The sequence below is a fragment of the Arvicanthis niloticus genome, chromosome 3 (assembly GCF_011762505.2).
Source record: "Arvicanthis niloticus isolate mArvNil1 chromosome 3, mArvNil1.pat.X, whole genome shotgun sequence".
Lineage (NCBI taxonomy): Eukaryota > Metazoa > Chordata > Mammalia > Rodentia > Muridae > Arvicanthis > Arvicanthis niloticus.
Genome location: NC_047660.1, coordinates 40,650,743 through 40,666,195, shown reverse-complemented (window position 1 = coordinate 40,666,195; position 15,453 = coordinate 40,650,743). Strand labels below are relative to the sequence as shown.

At 41.6% G+C, this 15,453-nt stretch overlaps 1 protein-coding gene across 1 annotated transcript in view; it reads left to right on the top strand.

Moving 5' to 3' along the window:
* The first annotated feature begins 468 nt into the window (after nt 1–468).
* Nucleotides 469–15,453, top strand: part of Sugt1 (SGT1 assembly cochaperone of MIS12 kinetochore complex) — a 34,265-nt gene continuing 19,280 nt past the window's right edge. Inside the window, exons 1-8 of the mRNA XM_034497517.2 lie at nt 469–975; nt 1,063–1,120; nt 8,365–8,455; nt 9,675–9,744; nt 10,330–10,400; nt 11,117–11,170; nt 11,623–11,639; nt 14,804–14,835. Coding sequence (XP_034353408.1) covers nt 938–975; nt 1,063–1,120; nt 8,365–8,455; nt 9,675–9,744; nt 10,330–10,400; nt 11,117–11,170; nt 11,623–11,639; nt 14,804–14,835 — 431 coding nt within the window. The 5' untranslated portion in view covers nt 469–937. The remainder of the gene's footprint in view (nt 976–1,062; nt 1,121–8,364; nt 8,456–9,674; nt 9,745–10,329; nt 10,401–11,116; nt 11,171–11,622; nt 11,640–14,803; nt 14,836–15,453) is intronic.

The window sequence follows — 15,453 nt, the reverse complement described above, 5'->3', positions numbered from 1 at the left end:
GCGTATAAGCAGCTTTTAAATCAAGTTTGGGGTGCAGCTTTAATGCAGTGGATTTTTAAATTCTGTTACTCTGCTGAATCTGTAACTGCCACGCCTTCCTGTTGGCCCTTACTGTAACTCAGTTTCAAAGAATCCGCAGGAAACTTCCCAGTGTGATGTTTGGCTCTAGACAGCGGGGGATGGGGAGCTTACTGGTTACTTAGAACACAAGGCAGCACTAAGACTATTAGTTGTAGGTTAATTTCATCCATGAAGTGGCTGCGAAACAGGCTTTTCTTGGTTTGGAAAGCTGACTAGGAAGGAAGCTTAGGGTGTGGAGTGTTGGGATCTGGCAAGGACTCCGGAAAACTCCATTCTCAATGCCGGTAACGTGACTTCCGGCGAGCCAGCCGGTCCATGTTCTCCGCGGATAGTCATGCGAACTGGTGCGCCATCCCGGGCTCTGTGCCGGAAAAGACCTGGCAGCCACGAATGACGTCACGCACAACTTGGCCGCCTGCGGTAGCCATGATGAAAACCGGAGAGAACGGAGCTTAACGTGACGCACCTTTAACGATCCGAGAACCCCCTCCACGGATCCCAGTACCTTACAGCGGGCTCTGAGACAATATTAGAAAGCCTGCAAGCCGTGCGGAAAACCCCACGTGTATGCGGCCGGGAGCCCGCCTTATGGCCACGCCCTCGGGGCGGGATCTTGCGCGCGTCACGGGTAGGGGCGGGGCCGGAGAGCGTTTCCTCCTCTTTCCCAGCCGGCCCCGCGCCTACCTGCCCACCCTTCGCCTCCTTTTCCGCGGCCTCATGCTGCGTGACCGCTGATTGGTTGCGGAGGACGGAAGCTCTGCTGGGGTTTCTTTAGAAGTTTTCCCCTCCTGGGCGGCGGCGGAGCTGGTAACCAAGGTAGAAAACGCTCAGGCAGAAGCTTTCGTGACTCCTAGGGATGGCGGCAGCTGCAGCAGGACCTGCATCGTCCCAGCGGTGAGTGATTTTCTTCACCTTTGCTATTTGTCTTTCTGTTCTTTCCTTGATTAGAGAGCCCTGCTGAAGACGTTGTTTTCCTGGCAGGTTTTTCCAGAGCTGCTCAGATGCTCTGATCGACGGGGACCCCCAGGCGGCGTTAGAGGTGAGTGAGCTCATTTCTGCTTCTTTCGACTGGGACTGTTGGGTTCCTACAGACCACGCCTCTTCCCAGCATTACCTTCGTGGGACCAGAGCTACAATTTTCCATGTGTCCCAAAATTAAGGTCCTGAGATCCATTTCTTTGTCCCCCAGTAAGACTCTTTGCCCTTCCTCTTCACAAGTTCCAGGTGGGGGCACCTCCCTCTCATTTATTTCTTGGACGCATAGTTACTATCGGTGATTGCTCTTATAATGGCATTTATGATCAAAGAAAAGGCGAAAATAGGGCACGAGGTATCATTTTTTATTTTAACAGTTATGTTTGCCCTTAATGTGTCAGGTCCTTAATTAAGTTTACTAAAGAACATTTTCCTTTCTGTGCCTGCAACTTTACAGATGACTCTGCTTGTTCTCTATACAGTTGTCTATAAAAACGTGTTTTTTACCTAGGCTGGCCTCAGACTTTGGATCCTGCGAGTGCTTGGCATTACCAGTAAATAAACCCTGCCTACATTTTTAATATTATACGAATTGCCTTTGGGCCATTTCAGGTGAAGTCTCGAACAAACTTAGGAGCGCTGGCTGGACTCTACAGAGAGTCAGCAGCACAGAGAGTCAGGTACAGGCCTGTAATCCCGATCCTCAGGAGGTGAATGCACTAGGGTCAGAAAGTCAAGGTCATCCCCAGGAACTTGGTGAGTTGAGGCTAGCCTTGGATGTGTGGAACTCTGCCGGACACTAAGCAGCTCAAAGAAGCTCGTTGGAAAAAGGAAACATTTTTATGTTTTGAGCCTTAGAGAAACCACGTTTCTAGAGGCTAGCGGACCAGCATAGCTACATTGTTGCTTGAATGGTACAAGCTAGTGATTTGTATTCTTAGGTCCATAGAATGATCTTCAGGTTTGATTGCAAGGTGTTAGTGAGCCTGTTGGTGGTGGCGCACACCTTTAACCCAGTACTTGGGAGGCAGAGGCAGGTGGATCTCTTGAGTTTGAGGCCCACCTGGTCTACCATGAGAGTTCAGGACAGCCAGGATTACACAGAGAAACCCTATCTTGAAAGAAACAAAACAAAAACCAAGGCATTAGTGACTTTGAGATTAGGGCTACAGAGGCAAATTTTTTTTTTTTTTAAATATTTTCTGCCAAAGGAAATAAAGGCAAAATGGAGAGTAGGGGGAGGATTAAGAAAGGAGGAAATGAATAATTATTGGAAACATACTAGGTACAGACCTAGGCCGCCCCAAAGCCCTAGGATCATTGTCAGATGCTGCCCCTTCTAATGTATTCCATGTTTACCACTCTACAACCTCTGGCCACCACACATTCTGGATTTTATTAGTTTCTTCTATTTGAGTGAAAATGGGCACGGTAAAGAAACCAGTGTAGCCTGGGTACAAGGGTAAAAAGTTTATTTCAGACTACCAAGGCCGTCTCTGAGGAAAGCAGAGAGACTCAAGGGGAGTAGGTGTGTGAGATCTCCTGGGTTATATGGGACAAGGTACCTGGGAGGAAGGGAGCCTGTGAGCTGGGGTAGGCGGCTTGTGAGTAGGGAAAGAGGCAGTGTGGAGGCTAGCGTTGACCTTGAGGTGCTGATAGGCATCACTGAGAAATGTTAATATGTTAATGGATATGTCTCTTTTGCCAGAGGTAAGGAGAAAACTCTTTGAACTATCTTCAGGCCCTTGGAAGAATGCTGGCTTTTGTCTAAATGCCACTTGGGGAAAAGAAATTTCTTGGACTCATGCTGTTTCTGGTCCTGCTTTGTTTTACTGTATTAATGATACAGTAGCCAGATGGCAGCTGGATCGTGTCACTTTCCTACTAGAACTTTCCATGACCTTCCCTCACACCGATTACAGTGGCCAGCAGGGTGCCTGGTGCAGCGGGACATCTCGGAACTTCTTTCTTTAGAGCTACACTGTTTGGGGTGTGTCTGCTTCTTTTGCCCCAAATACACTTGATCTGTATCTCATTTTACTTGGGGATGCCTATTTCTTTAGATTTCACCTGAAATGATCCCTGCTCAGGGGAACTAGTTTTTCTTTTTCTTTCTTTTTTTTTTTTTTTTTTGGTTTTTCAAGACAGGGTTTCTCTGTGTAGCCCTGGCTGTCTTGGAACTCACTCTGTAGACCAGGCTGGCCTCAAACTCAGAAATCGGCCTGCCTCTGCCTCCCAAGTGCTGGGATTACAGGCGTGCGCCACCACCGCCCTGCGGAACTAGTTTTTCTGTCTTAAATTAGGCCTGAAAATAGCCTCAGGACAGCAGGGGTTTTGAGAATCCTGATTCTTTACTCCTGTGTTCTCAGTGTAGCACTTGGGACTCACGAGGAGCAAGCTCTCCTGCAGGATTCTTGCAACACTTGTCATTAGCTACATTTTTATTCAGTAGAGAGTTGAAGTACAGAGTAAAAAGGTTAACCTGCTCAAAACAAAGAAGCTTGGAAGGTTTCTGGTTTCAAGAGAGTAAGGTCATCTGGCAGGGAGAGCACCCAGGCTATATGATACGCCAGCCTGAGCTGACTTGGAAGCCACTTCCTTGAGATCACAGCTTGAGGCTGATGAACACGTGGCAGTAATCAGTGCTGACATTTTTCTCTCCAGCAGTGCTTAATCAAATGGATTGATGTTTCTGTACTTAGACCCTAGCTAGGATCTAAGTATTATAGGGCAAAGAAGAGGAACCAGATTGAGATAGACATACACACACACACCCCACTGGTTCTTTGATTTTTTTTGTTTTGTTTTGTTTTGTTTTGTTTTGTTTTGTTTTTCGAGACAGGGTTTTTCTGTGTAGCCCTGGCTGTCCTGGAACTCACTCTGTAGACCAGGCTGGCCTCGAACTCAGAAATCCGCCTGCCTCTGCCTCCCAAGTGCTGGGATTAAAGGCGTGTGCCACCACCGCCCGGCTGGTTCTTTGAATCTTAATTAGCATTTTTAAACGGGTTAAAATTTTAATTATTTGAAAATTTACTAAGAGTTAGTATTAATTAAAAAAAAATGTTTTGAAGCTTTTCTGGGGTTTGAATCCAGGTCCTCATGCATGCTAAGTGCATGGTCTACCACTATGTCTCCTCCAGCTCCAGCTTCAAAGTCGTATTTGTTTATTGAGGCAGGGATTCACATATCCTCAATTCTCATGTAACTGAGGATGATTTTGAACTTCTGACCCACGTGATTTGGGTTTTCAGGCCTGTGTCGGGAGTCAAACCCAGGGCTTCATGTGTGCTAGGCACACTTTCTTCCAAGTGAGCTACAGCCCCAACCCATCTAGAGTCTTAATCTTAACATCTTAGATTTTCCCCTCATTGTTGTGGTTAGTGGCATGCTTCTCAGTGTGGGTTTTGCTTGCCTGTTTCTTTTTCTGTGTGGCAGTGGAATTGATGCTGTTCAAGTGCTCTACCACGGAAGTCACAGAACTCATTTTCTGCAGGTGTATTTTTGGACTTGTTTACAACATATTTGGCTTAGGTCTGCACGAAATGGTAGCCTTTTGCTGCTGTGATTCAAGTGTTGGCACCAGCGATGTTGCTTCCATTGACGACCACGCTTCTCTGTAGGTAGAAACTTGAGAAGCAGTGGCGCACTGAAAGCATGCTAGTTAAGATTATGAGTCATCTTAATGATTTGTTTGGGGCTTTTTTATAACTTGTTTATTATTCATAAATCACATTTTATCCATTTGTAAATTTGTCATTCTTTTACGTTTGGCTCTCTTTGTTTTTCGTTTGTATGACTGTTTTGGAAACTTCTTTTTTGTTACAGCCTTACCAAGTCTGTGCATGTTCTATGAGACAGAGCTATTACTGAACTGGGTTTTCTTAACTAACAACTGATTAGTGGTTTTAAAGAACATTCACAAGTGGCTTGAAATATTGAAGCTTTTACTTGACTTTTTAACAAGAGGAATAGATAAGCTGTCTGTGGCTTATGCCTGTAATCTCAGCACTCAGGGCTGAAGGAGGAGCTGCAAGTTTGAGGCCAGCCCAGGGTACACAGTACAGCCTGCAGGCTACAGACATGGTAGTAGCTTTTTATTTTTTTATTTTTTGGCTTTTGGTTTTTGCTTTTTAATTTTTTTTTCAGCCTTTTTTAGTTTTAGTTTAAGACACAGAAGCCCAGGTTGACCTGAACTCATTACGTGGGCAAGGATGATTTTGAACTAAAGCTCCTCCTTCCTCTCCCTTTCTAGTGTTGGGATTATAATCCTGAACAGTCATATAGCACCATGCCTGGTTTTTAATGTGGTATTAGGGATTGAAGAGGGGTTATCAGAGAGTACAACCGGACGGTGTTCGGAGAGGGAGAGACACTGGAGCATGCACAGTCCTACATGGGGTATCTTTATCCAGCCCCTTTCCGGGAGACTCGGGATGGGAAAAAGGAGGCTGAAAGGCCAGTGGTGATGGATGACTGTAGGGAAGCAGTGCCTCCCAGGCACAACAGGGCAAGTCACATAAATTGTAGCAGCATGTTCAAGACTTACAGGTTCATGTCAGGTGGGCTCCTAGCACCGAGAAGAGGAAATGGATGTGAGGTCCCACTCCTAAGCAAGAAACTGTTGGCAATTTATAGCTGATGGCAAAGGGAAAATCAGTTTTTCTCCCATGTAGTCACTATGTATATTAACTACACTCCAGAGCAAACCCAAGAGCAGTCAATCAGTTAACACAAAGCGAACAACATGGTTTTGTTTATTTGTTTAGAGACTGTAACGTTAGATGGATAGGGAGGGGTTGTGGGAAGGTTAAAAACATCGAAGTATATGAATTTTTTTTTTTTTTTTTTTTTTTTTTTTTGGTTTTTCGAGACAGGGTTTCTCTGTGTAGCCCTGGCTTTCCTGGAACTCACTTTGTAGACCAGGCTGGCCTCAGAAATCCGCCTGCCTCTGCCTCCCTAGTGCTGGGATTAAAGGCGTGCGCCACCACTGCCTGGCGAAAAAAATTTTTTAAGAGAAAAAAAGAGAAAGGGTTTTGTATCCAGTATGGAAGCACTCTGCCTACTGAGCCACATTCATAGCAAATAATAATAATAAAATTGTATATTAAAAACATTTTTTCTCTCAATCTGGTATCTGGTTTGTTTATGTGTTATATAATGTTTCTAAAAATACTCTTTTGAATTTGATGATTTTGACATCAGTATAATCTGTAATAACTTTTTGGTCATAATATTCCATTTTTCTTTTTCTTTTGAGACAAGATCTCTCAATGTAACCCTGGCTGTCTTGGAATTCTCTATATAGACCAGGCTGGTCTCAAGCTCAGAGATCTCCTGCCCCTGCCCCTGCCCCTTTCTCTGCCCCTTTCTCTGCCCCTGTCCTGCCCCTAAACTGGGATTAAAGGTGTATGTCATTATTCTCAGTTTATTTGCTATTTTCAAAATTGTTTTAAAAATTAAGTAGAAGATTTACTTAACCTAGAGATTTCAGAATACTAGAGAACATGAATACAGGCAGTGGAGAGAGATGCTCAGTGAAATGAGCTGGGGTTGCTGCTGTTTTGTGTAAGTTCTATTCTGGGGGTTTACAGACCTGGATTTGAATCTCATCTCTTGCACGGTTTTGTCCCTAAGGAAGTTAGAGAATGGATTTACGCCCTCTGGGAAGAGAGCATTCTGGTCCAGTGGTGCTCAGCCTTCCTCATGCCGAGACCCTTTTCCTCATGCTGTGACCTAACAGCCCCCTCCCCCCACCACCGTGAAATTATTTTTGTTACTACTTTATAACTGTAATTTTGCAGCCGTTATGAATCATAGTATAAATACCTGTTTTCAGACTGTCTTAGGTGACCTCTGTAAAAGGGTTGTTTGACCCCCAAAGGGGTCACAACCCACAGGTTGAGAATCATTGTTCTAGCCAGATGAAGGAACATGTTTTGAGGGACTATTAGGTGGTTATTGTGGTTGGACATGAGCTGGGGAAGAGTAACACAATGTTAGATAGAGACGGAAGGGAGTCCTGTCAAGAGTCTTTGGAAGGACCTAGATTTTTGCTTGGCATCAGCTGGAAAGCTTTGTGCAGAGACAACAGTAAAGGGTTTTGATGTTTCTGGTTGGACTAAATACATTTAGTGCTTTTGAAGTGGTGGATTACAGGTGTATTTGGTGAGATACTTTGTTTAATTTGTTTACAGACAAGGGTCTCATGTAACCCAGGCTGGTCTGGAACTTGCTGTGTAGCAGACGATGACCTTGAACCCTCAGTGCTGGGATTACAGGCGTGTGCCACCATACCCAATTTTGTAGGTTGAAGCTTTGTGTATGCTAAACAAGCACCCTGCAAATTAAGCTATCTCCTATCCTATCCTGGGTTTAGGTGTATTTTGATTTTTCTGGTATACATTGGTTTTGGGAATCATTAGAATTAAAGTCAGTGGTTAAGTGGTTATTTAAATAAATCTTTTATAAATACTCATGTATGGGCTCACTGAATAGAGAATCAGTCTTTTTGTCTGCACTTGGCGTTGGCCTTATTAACATGTGATGTTTTCTTGCGTTGTTAATAGTCCAACTACTGTGAGCATTGTGACTCCCCAGGCAGTGAATGTTTTTATCTTTCTAATGCTAACTCTCAATTGGTTGTCTGTTAGATTTTTTTCTGGGCTTTGAGTGGATTGTTGTAATCTGTTTTGGTTTTCTGGAATCCATAGGGAAGGCTGGGTGGCTGTGCATTCACTCATTCTGTTGACCTCCATAAACTATAGAAGTTAGATAGTTTTATATTTTGCTTTGTTTGGTTTGGTTTTTTGAGATAGGGTTTCTTTGTCTAACAGCCCTGACTGTCCTGGAACTCATTTTGTAGACAAGGCTGGCCGATAACTCGAGATGTGCCTGCCTCTGCCTCCCACGGGCTGGGGTTGAAGGTGTGCACCGTCATCCAGCTAGCTTTATATTTTCTAGGCACCTCAAGTTCTACATGGTATTTTTGGCCTTCCCCATATGAGGAGGAATTCTGACCTGGTCTGTGTATCTCAGCTGAGCTTTGAGGAATAAATGAGTTGATAATAATTACTATTTATTGAGCTCTTACAACAGACCAAGAACTGCTAAGTGCTTTTCATAAGTAGTACATTTTGAGCTTGGTATGGGTTAGGGAGGAAGGAGGAAATAGGGTTCCCTTATGATGACAAAGCCCCATGCTTGTTTCCTTATTGTTTTTCTCCAATAGGTTGATTTTAAGTTAAAATTTTAATTAGAATTTGATGGCTTTGAACATAATTTACTGACAATCCACATTTGTATTTGTAGGAGCTGACTAAGGCTTTGGAACAGAACCCAGATGACGCACAGTATTACTGTCAGAGAGCTTATTGTCACATTCTTCTTGGGAAATACTGTGGTAACGTTTCTTACAAACTGTTTTGTCATTTTGTAGTTTACTTATAAAATTTTCCCAAGTCAGAATGTCCAAATGGAGTCTGTGTGTGTGCCTTTGTGTGTGTGTGTATGAAAGCCAGAGGGTAAGCCTGGGCACACTCCGGAATGCTGTCCATCACATTGAAAGACAGGCTGTCTCATTGGCCGAGAGCTCACCAGGCTAGACTGTTGGCCAGTGAGCCCCAGGGATTCTTAATGACCACACCTGGAGTTGTTAGGTGGTGCTGGGGACTGTATTTAGGTGTTTGTGCTTGCAGATGAGGGCCTTCTTTCATGGCCGAGTCATCTCTCCATCACCGTCTTTGACCATCTTTAACATGGTTTTTCATGAGAGAAACATTCTGAGTAACGTTGACTTAGCAGTTGTCTTTTCTACAGATGTTTTTTCTACAGTGGGCAGAGAATTTATAGAGATGGCATTCATGGCAGCTGAATTTACTATATTCCTTTTGTTAGCAATTTTTAATAAAAAATGGCTGTATTTCTAAGTTTTCGACTTTAAAGTATTGGGGTAGGCAAGAATGTGCCTTTGAGTTAAACTATGTAAATGTTCTTCATGAGAGGAGTAGATAAGCTGGAGGGCACAGCTTCATTTACTGATGACAGATGAACTTTAGGAATAAAGGAGTTGGAGCAGTAAGAGCATGGCTATTGCTCTCTACAGAGGACGGAGTTCTGTTCTCAGCACCCATGTTAGGCTGCTCGTAACTGCCAGTCACTCTGGCTCCTAAAGATCTGATACCCTTTTCTGGCTTCCCTGGGACCCGAACTTTGTGGACAGACTGGCAGACACACAATTTTAAAAATACAATTTTTAAAAGGAAGGAAGCCAAATATTAGATCAAATGGAAGATACAAAAGTAATACTTGAATTTTATCTTGGATTAGTTTCCCCTAATTTAAAAACCATTTGGCCTTTTACCAATTTAAAAGGTTAAAAAAATATTCATTTGTTTTACATTATTTATTTTATGGGTGTCTTTGTGCTGTGAGTGCATACATGGAGGGCAGAGGACAAGTTGAGGAAGTCTATTCTCATTCCGCCAGGCGAGCCTGGCATCGAATTGAGGTTGTTAAGTTTGCCAGCTGAACCACTGTGCTGTTTCTGATTTAGATTTCGTGTGTAGTATGTGCTGGATCTGTAAATATCTGATTAAACAATCTTTCCTTTTTATATATAGATGGTATTGCTGATGTAAAGAAGTCTCTTGAACTCAATCCAAATAATTCTACTGCTATTCTGAGGAAAGGGTATGTAATGTGTTGGGTTTGGATTATAGCCAGTAGGTGTTGATTTGTTGAGTAACTTTGTTGTAAGCTATTTATGCATGCTGTAATCTTACAATACTAACTTATGTTAGTATGTTAACATATGTTAGTATCATAACAGACATGTGATTTCTAAACTAGGGATGATTGAAATATCTGCAAAGTATGGATGGAACTGACAGATGCTCTCTGTCAGCAAAGCCGGTTAGCTGCATTTAATAATGGGCAAAAACTTAGTCTATTTTGTGTGTATTTGTTAAGCACTGTTTATTATCACTGATAAGCATGACTTATTTAACTGAGAACCTAATTGTTATGCATAATTGTTTTGGCTTAGAACAAATGGATATATTTGTACAGTTAAGATCAGATTCCTCTGAAATGAGTATTAAAATTGAGTTTAATTAATGACTATTACACTAAATGTTAGAGTATCTAAAAAAATTCTGGTTGATTAGCATTTAAATTCTCTTTCAGCATATGAAAGTCAAATATTTTATTAGAATGAAAGCTGTTTTCTATGATTTAATGTGTGTATATTAATTTATTTGGAATGTCCTCACACAGGATATGTGAATACCATGAAAAAGACTACGCTTCTGCTTTAGAAACGTTTGCAGAAGGACAGAAATTAGATAGTAAGTATTAGAATTACAGTTTCTGGATCTTAACTACCATAGTTAGATTTTGTTAAAATCTCCTTGTCCCAGAAACCCAAAACCCCTTTTCTTTCTTTTAACATTATTTTGTGGTAATTTTAGGATTTGAATTCACTTAAGGTTTGATGAAATTGACCTTTTTTTTAGCATTTAAATTACAGATAAACGTTCTTATTAGAAACCAAAATTAGGGTCTGGGGAATGGGTTAGCCACTTAAGCACTTACTGTCAAGCGTGAGGGTAAGAATTTGGGCCCCCAGAACCTTTGAGTACAAAGTCAGGGTGGTAGCTAACTTTAATTCCAGCCTGAGCTGGCTGGGGCAGAGGGTTTCTGGAGCAAGTTGGCTTCCAGAGTAGCCACATCAATAAGCTCTGTGCTTGATTGAGAGAGATCTTGCCTTAACAAACAGGTGGAAGACCAACTGAGAAACTAGTGAGGTAGGCTGCAGTTAGAACTGCTGTAACGTAATAGGTTTCTAGGATGAGCAGGTCAGTGGTACATCCTTTGTTACGTTAGAGCATTAAAAGTATGGCTGCTGGAATCTCAGTTTGGGCAGGTAATACTATTTTATTGGCTGCTCAGTTCCCCGTGCTCAGACTACTTGGGGCACAGCAGCTGGCTAGTAATACTTGTTGAATTAATACACTACATTGTGCATATTAGGGATTTTATACTAAGTTTTTCGTTGTTCTAGGTACAGATACAAATTTTGACATTTGGATTAAAAGATGCCAAGAGATTCAGAATGGTAAGTATGTTAGGTAGGCTTCCACAGTTCTGTTTTAAAAGAAACATTTCAAGATTTTTGGTTAAAATATTTTTCTTTAATCTTCCTTTCTTGGTTCTGGGGACAAAACCCATGACCTTGTACATGCTGGGCAAGTGGTCGCTCCACTACTAAGTTACACTACTAAGTCCAGCCCTGACAGGAGACTGTTTCCTCCTGACCCTCGTTTTCAGTCTTATGTCAGAAGGAAAATTTAATGGTTTTGCTTTGCCAATAGTATTATGTTATTACCAGTTAAAGATAACCAAGGAATCAAAAAAGTAACTCTTGGATGCAAAATGGAAACAGTTTGCTTCATTTGAAATACATAAAAAATTAACTTTTTGGTTGATGTGTTTTCTGTAGAAATCATGTCTGTAGCTTTGCCTATAAACATACTGGTATCTGAAAATGCTTTCTTTTTTGTTTTATAGGATCAGAACCTGAAGTGGTAAGTCCTCTCATCCCTCACGTTTTGTTTCATCATGTTGAATTTAATTAATTAAATATATATTTAAGCTAGAGCTTGGCATGAGCTCTCATAAATATTAAACGGTTCCACTTAAGTATTAGTTCTCTGAAATAGCTTGTTTGTTGAAATAAAAGCTACAAGTTTATAACCATAGGAAGTCCTGGACTGTCTGAATGAGTTTAGTATATAATCTAAGCTGACTGGGTTTTTATGTCATCAGGATCATTATTTCCTGTCTGTTCTTTACCAGTTACCAACAGCCACTAATTAAATAATTGTTATCGTGTGGAGCTTTTTACAGTAGGCTTAAAGTAAACTGGAAATGCTTCTGTTTGGTTCATTTTAAAAAAAAGATTTGTTTATGTATATGAGTTTTGTGGTTTGTGTGTACACTTGCAGGCCAGAAGGAGGGATCAGATCCCATTAAAGATGGTTTTGAGCCATCATATGGTTGCTGAGATTTGAACTTGGGACTTCTGGAAGAATAGCTAATGTATCTCACCGCTGAGCCATCTCTCTAGCTCCCTTTGGTTCATTCTTAATGTTTGTTAACAGTTGAGGATTTTCATGTTCAAAACATTGTTACAAATTACAGTGCCGAGGCTGCAGAGCTAGCTCAGTACTTAAAAGCATTTGCTGCTCTTCCAGAGGACTCAGATTCAGTTCCCAGAATTTGCATCAAGTGACTCACAACCACATGTGACTCTACTAGTTCCAGAGTATCTGATACCCTCTGGTCTCATAGGATACTTGTTCTCATGTGGTGAGGAGACACTTGTGCAGGCATACATACATAGAAATAGGAAGTGAATAAATCTTTTAAAAAACTACCATGAAATTATAAGGCAAAGAAACTTAAAATATTTGAATTTAATTTTTGAAATTTCTTTATGTGTATTAGTGTTTTATCTGTGTGTATATCTGTGTACCACAAGTGTGTTACCCGTGGAAGTCAGAAGAGGCCATCTCATCTCTGGGACTAGAGTTGGCATATGGTTTTGAGCTGTCATGTGGATGCTGGGAATTGAACCTGGGTCTTCTGGACGAGCAGCCGGTATTGATAACTGCTGAGCCATCTCTCCAGTCCCAGAGTCATTTTGGTTTTTCATCAGTTTTGACTTTCATATGTTAGACTTAAATTATGGCATACCGTTTTAGTAGTAGTTGTCACATACATAATAAAGAAAATCACAGTGACTTGGGAAATGTGTAGATAGTCCTGACTATGGATAATTACCTTTTTGAGATGCTTGTTCATCTTTTTAAAGAATGATTTCCAGCAGGGCCTGTAATCCCAGAGGCAGACAGAGGCAGGTGGCTCTCTGAGTTCAAGGCCAGTCTGGTTTATAGAGTGAGTTTCCCGACAGCCAGGGCTATACAGAGTATTTTCCAATACTGTTTGGAAAAACTGGAGGTTAAAAACTGCAGCTAACAGAGCTGTTCTGCTTCAGATTTCTTGGGAATATTAGTCAATGCATGTATATAGGTAAAGTTTACAACAGCTTCCAAAATTGAAGCCCTGTTCAACCACCTCTGTACGCCCATGCTTTCCCTTCATTCCTAGGTAATTGGGTGGTAACTGAGGAACTAAGTGGAGAGGTCTTTAAGGCTGACTTCCTGGTTTACCTGTTAATAGTTTTTGTTCATGCCTTAGAATATTTGCAATTGAGTCCAGGTTTGTGTGTGGGCCAGGCTTTTGCAAGTTCTATGAACTAAGAAAAGCAGTTTAAGGGAGGGAAGATTTATTTTGGCTCATCTGTTTTGGGAGATCAGTTAAAGCATAGCAGTTTACATCAGGTGACCAGAAAACAAAGAGGTGAGCAGACAGGACACCCAATATAACTTTCAAAGGCATTCAGTTCCCCAGTGACTTCTTTCTTCTAGACAGGCCCTAACTCCCAGAATGGTTCCATCAGCTATGTTAACCTTTGGGACCGGGGGATACTTAGAATCTAAACTATAACAGCTTGCACTTAACAGAATGGCATTTGGCTAACAAAACCACATTAGTCCAGTAATAAAGCAAAAGCATATATACCTACCCCTTATTTTGGATGGTCGGTTGGTCGGTCTATTTTTTTTTTAAGTTTTTTTATTTTTAATGTGCTTGAGTGTTTTCCCTAAAAGTACATATATGTGCATCATGACATCAAGTGGGCATTGGATCCCCTGGAACTGGAGTTACAGGTGGTTGTGAGCTGTCAGGTTGGTGCTATAAATCAAACCTGGATCTTCTGGAGAGCAGCCAGTTCTCTTAACTGCTGAGCCCTCTCTCCAGCCCCGATTTAGTGTAGTTTTGTCCTGGTTCCAGGTTACATTATACGTGTACTAGTCAGTATCTGCACTTGTTTCCTGTGAGCTAAGGCTGGTGAGTAAGTCCAAGTTGACTTCACACCTCTAGAGTGGTTTTGCTTCTTTGGTTGCTTCCTTTTTCATGAGGGACAAATTAGAAGCCACTCATGATTTGGGGCATCTTCTTTACCTTTACATAGCCTTAGCTAGTGAGCATATAGTTTCAGTGTATGGTTTAGGTAAGACCCATTTTGCTGACTGGGAGTGGTGGCTCACTCTTATAATTCCAGTGCTTTCATTTCCTTATGGTTATGTTGCAGAGGTGCTTTAAATGTGGTAAAATGGCCTTCTGAAGCTAACCCTTGAGATGATCCTTTACTGTTTCTAGAGCAGTGTTTGGTAATCATAATTAAGTCTAAGGTTATATTATACTGGCTCTTTCTTGACAAGGTCTCCTGTAGCCTGGGCTGGTCTTGTCATTGAAGATGACCTTTCACTCCTGTTCTTCCTGCTTCTACCTCCCAAGTGCTGGGATTATAGGTGTGTTGCCACACCCACTGAAAATGGTCTTCAGTTCTTGTGTTCTGTATCTTTCAACTGGATGTACTACACAAGTTGGTTTTTCTGGTTATAGAAAAGCTAGTTGTTAGTTGCGGCAGGGTCTCACTGTGTAAGGCTGGTGGGGTACCTCTATTCCTACTGCTTACTCCTACAGCTGGCCAAGCACTGAGACTACACACTGTACTTTTTCTATATTATAGACCTACAAGGCTCAGTTAATAATACATGAAGTTTTTAATATAGCTGGTAAACTAATGTAAAATTTTTCTCTTTCAACTTGCCAAAACTAGTCTTCATCTCAGAGGACCCAGTCAAAAATCAAGTAAGTGTTTCTTTTCTTGTAAAGCGGCCCCTGGTAAACATGCTTAAAGAGGAGAAAATTCTGGTTTCACAGAAGGCAGATCCTTAACTGTGATTTTAAGTGTTTTCTAATTTAAAACTTGTGTTACAGTCCTCATGAAAATTTAACTTTAAGTCTGTCTACTAATTAGTGTTAGCATCTTAATGAATTCAAATAACTGTCATCTCTAAACTTGGCTTAGCTTGGTTCCACATTATGTGGCCTTTGTGTATATTAAGGAGAGTTGCTTCCAGTTAAGTCACTATTATCCATGTAAAGAAGTAGTAGGCTACACAAAATTGAAATTTGCCATGCTGCTGCTGTTGTGTGTGTGTGTCTGTGTGCGTGTGTCTGTATCTCTGTGTTGTGTGTGTGTGTGTGTGTGTGTGTGTGTGTGTGTATGTATGTGTGTATGTGTATGCACGCATGCATGAGAAGTGCTGAGGACTGAACCAGCAAAGGCCTCATGCATCCTAGGCAAGTGCCGTGTAGGTGAACTGTATCCTCACTCCTTATCCTGCCTCTTATATTTGGATCAGTTTTTCTTAGGAATGTTGTACATGAGTTCAAAGCTAGTACTGCAATCACATAATGAATGAA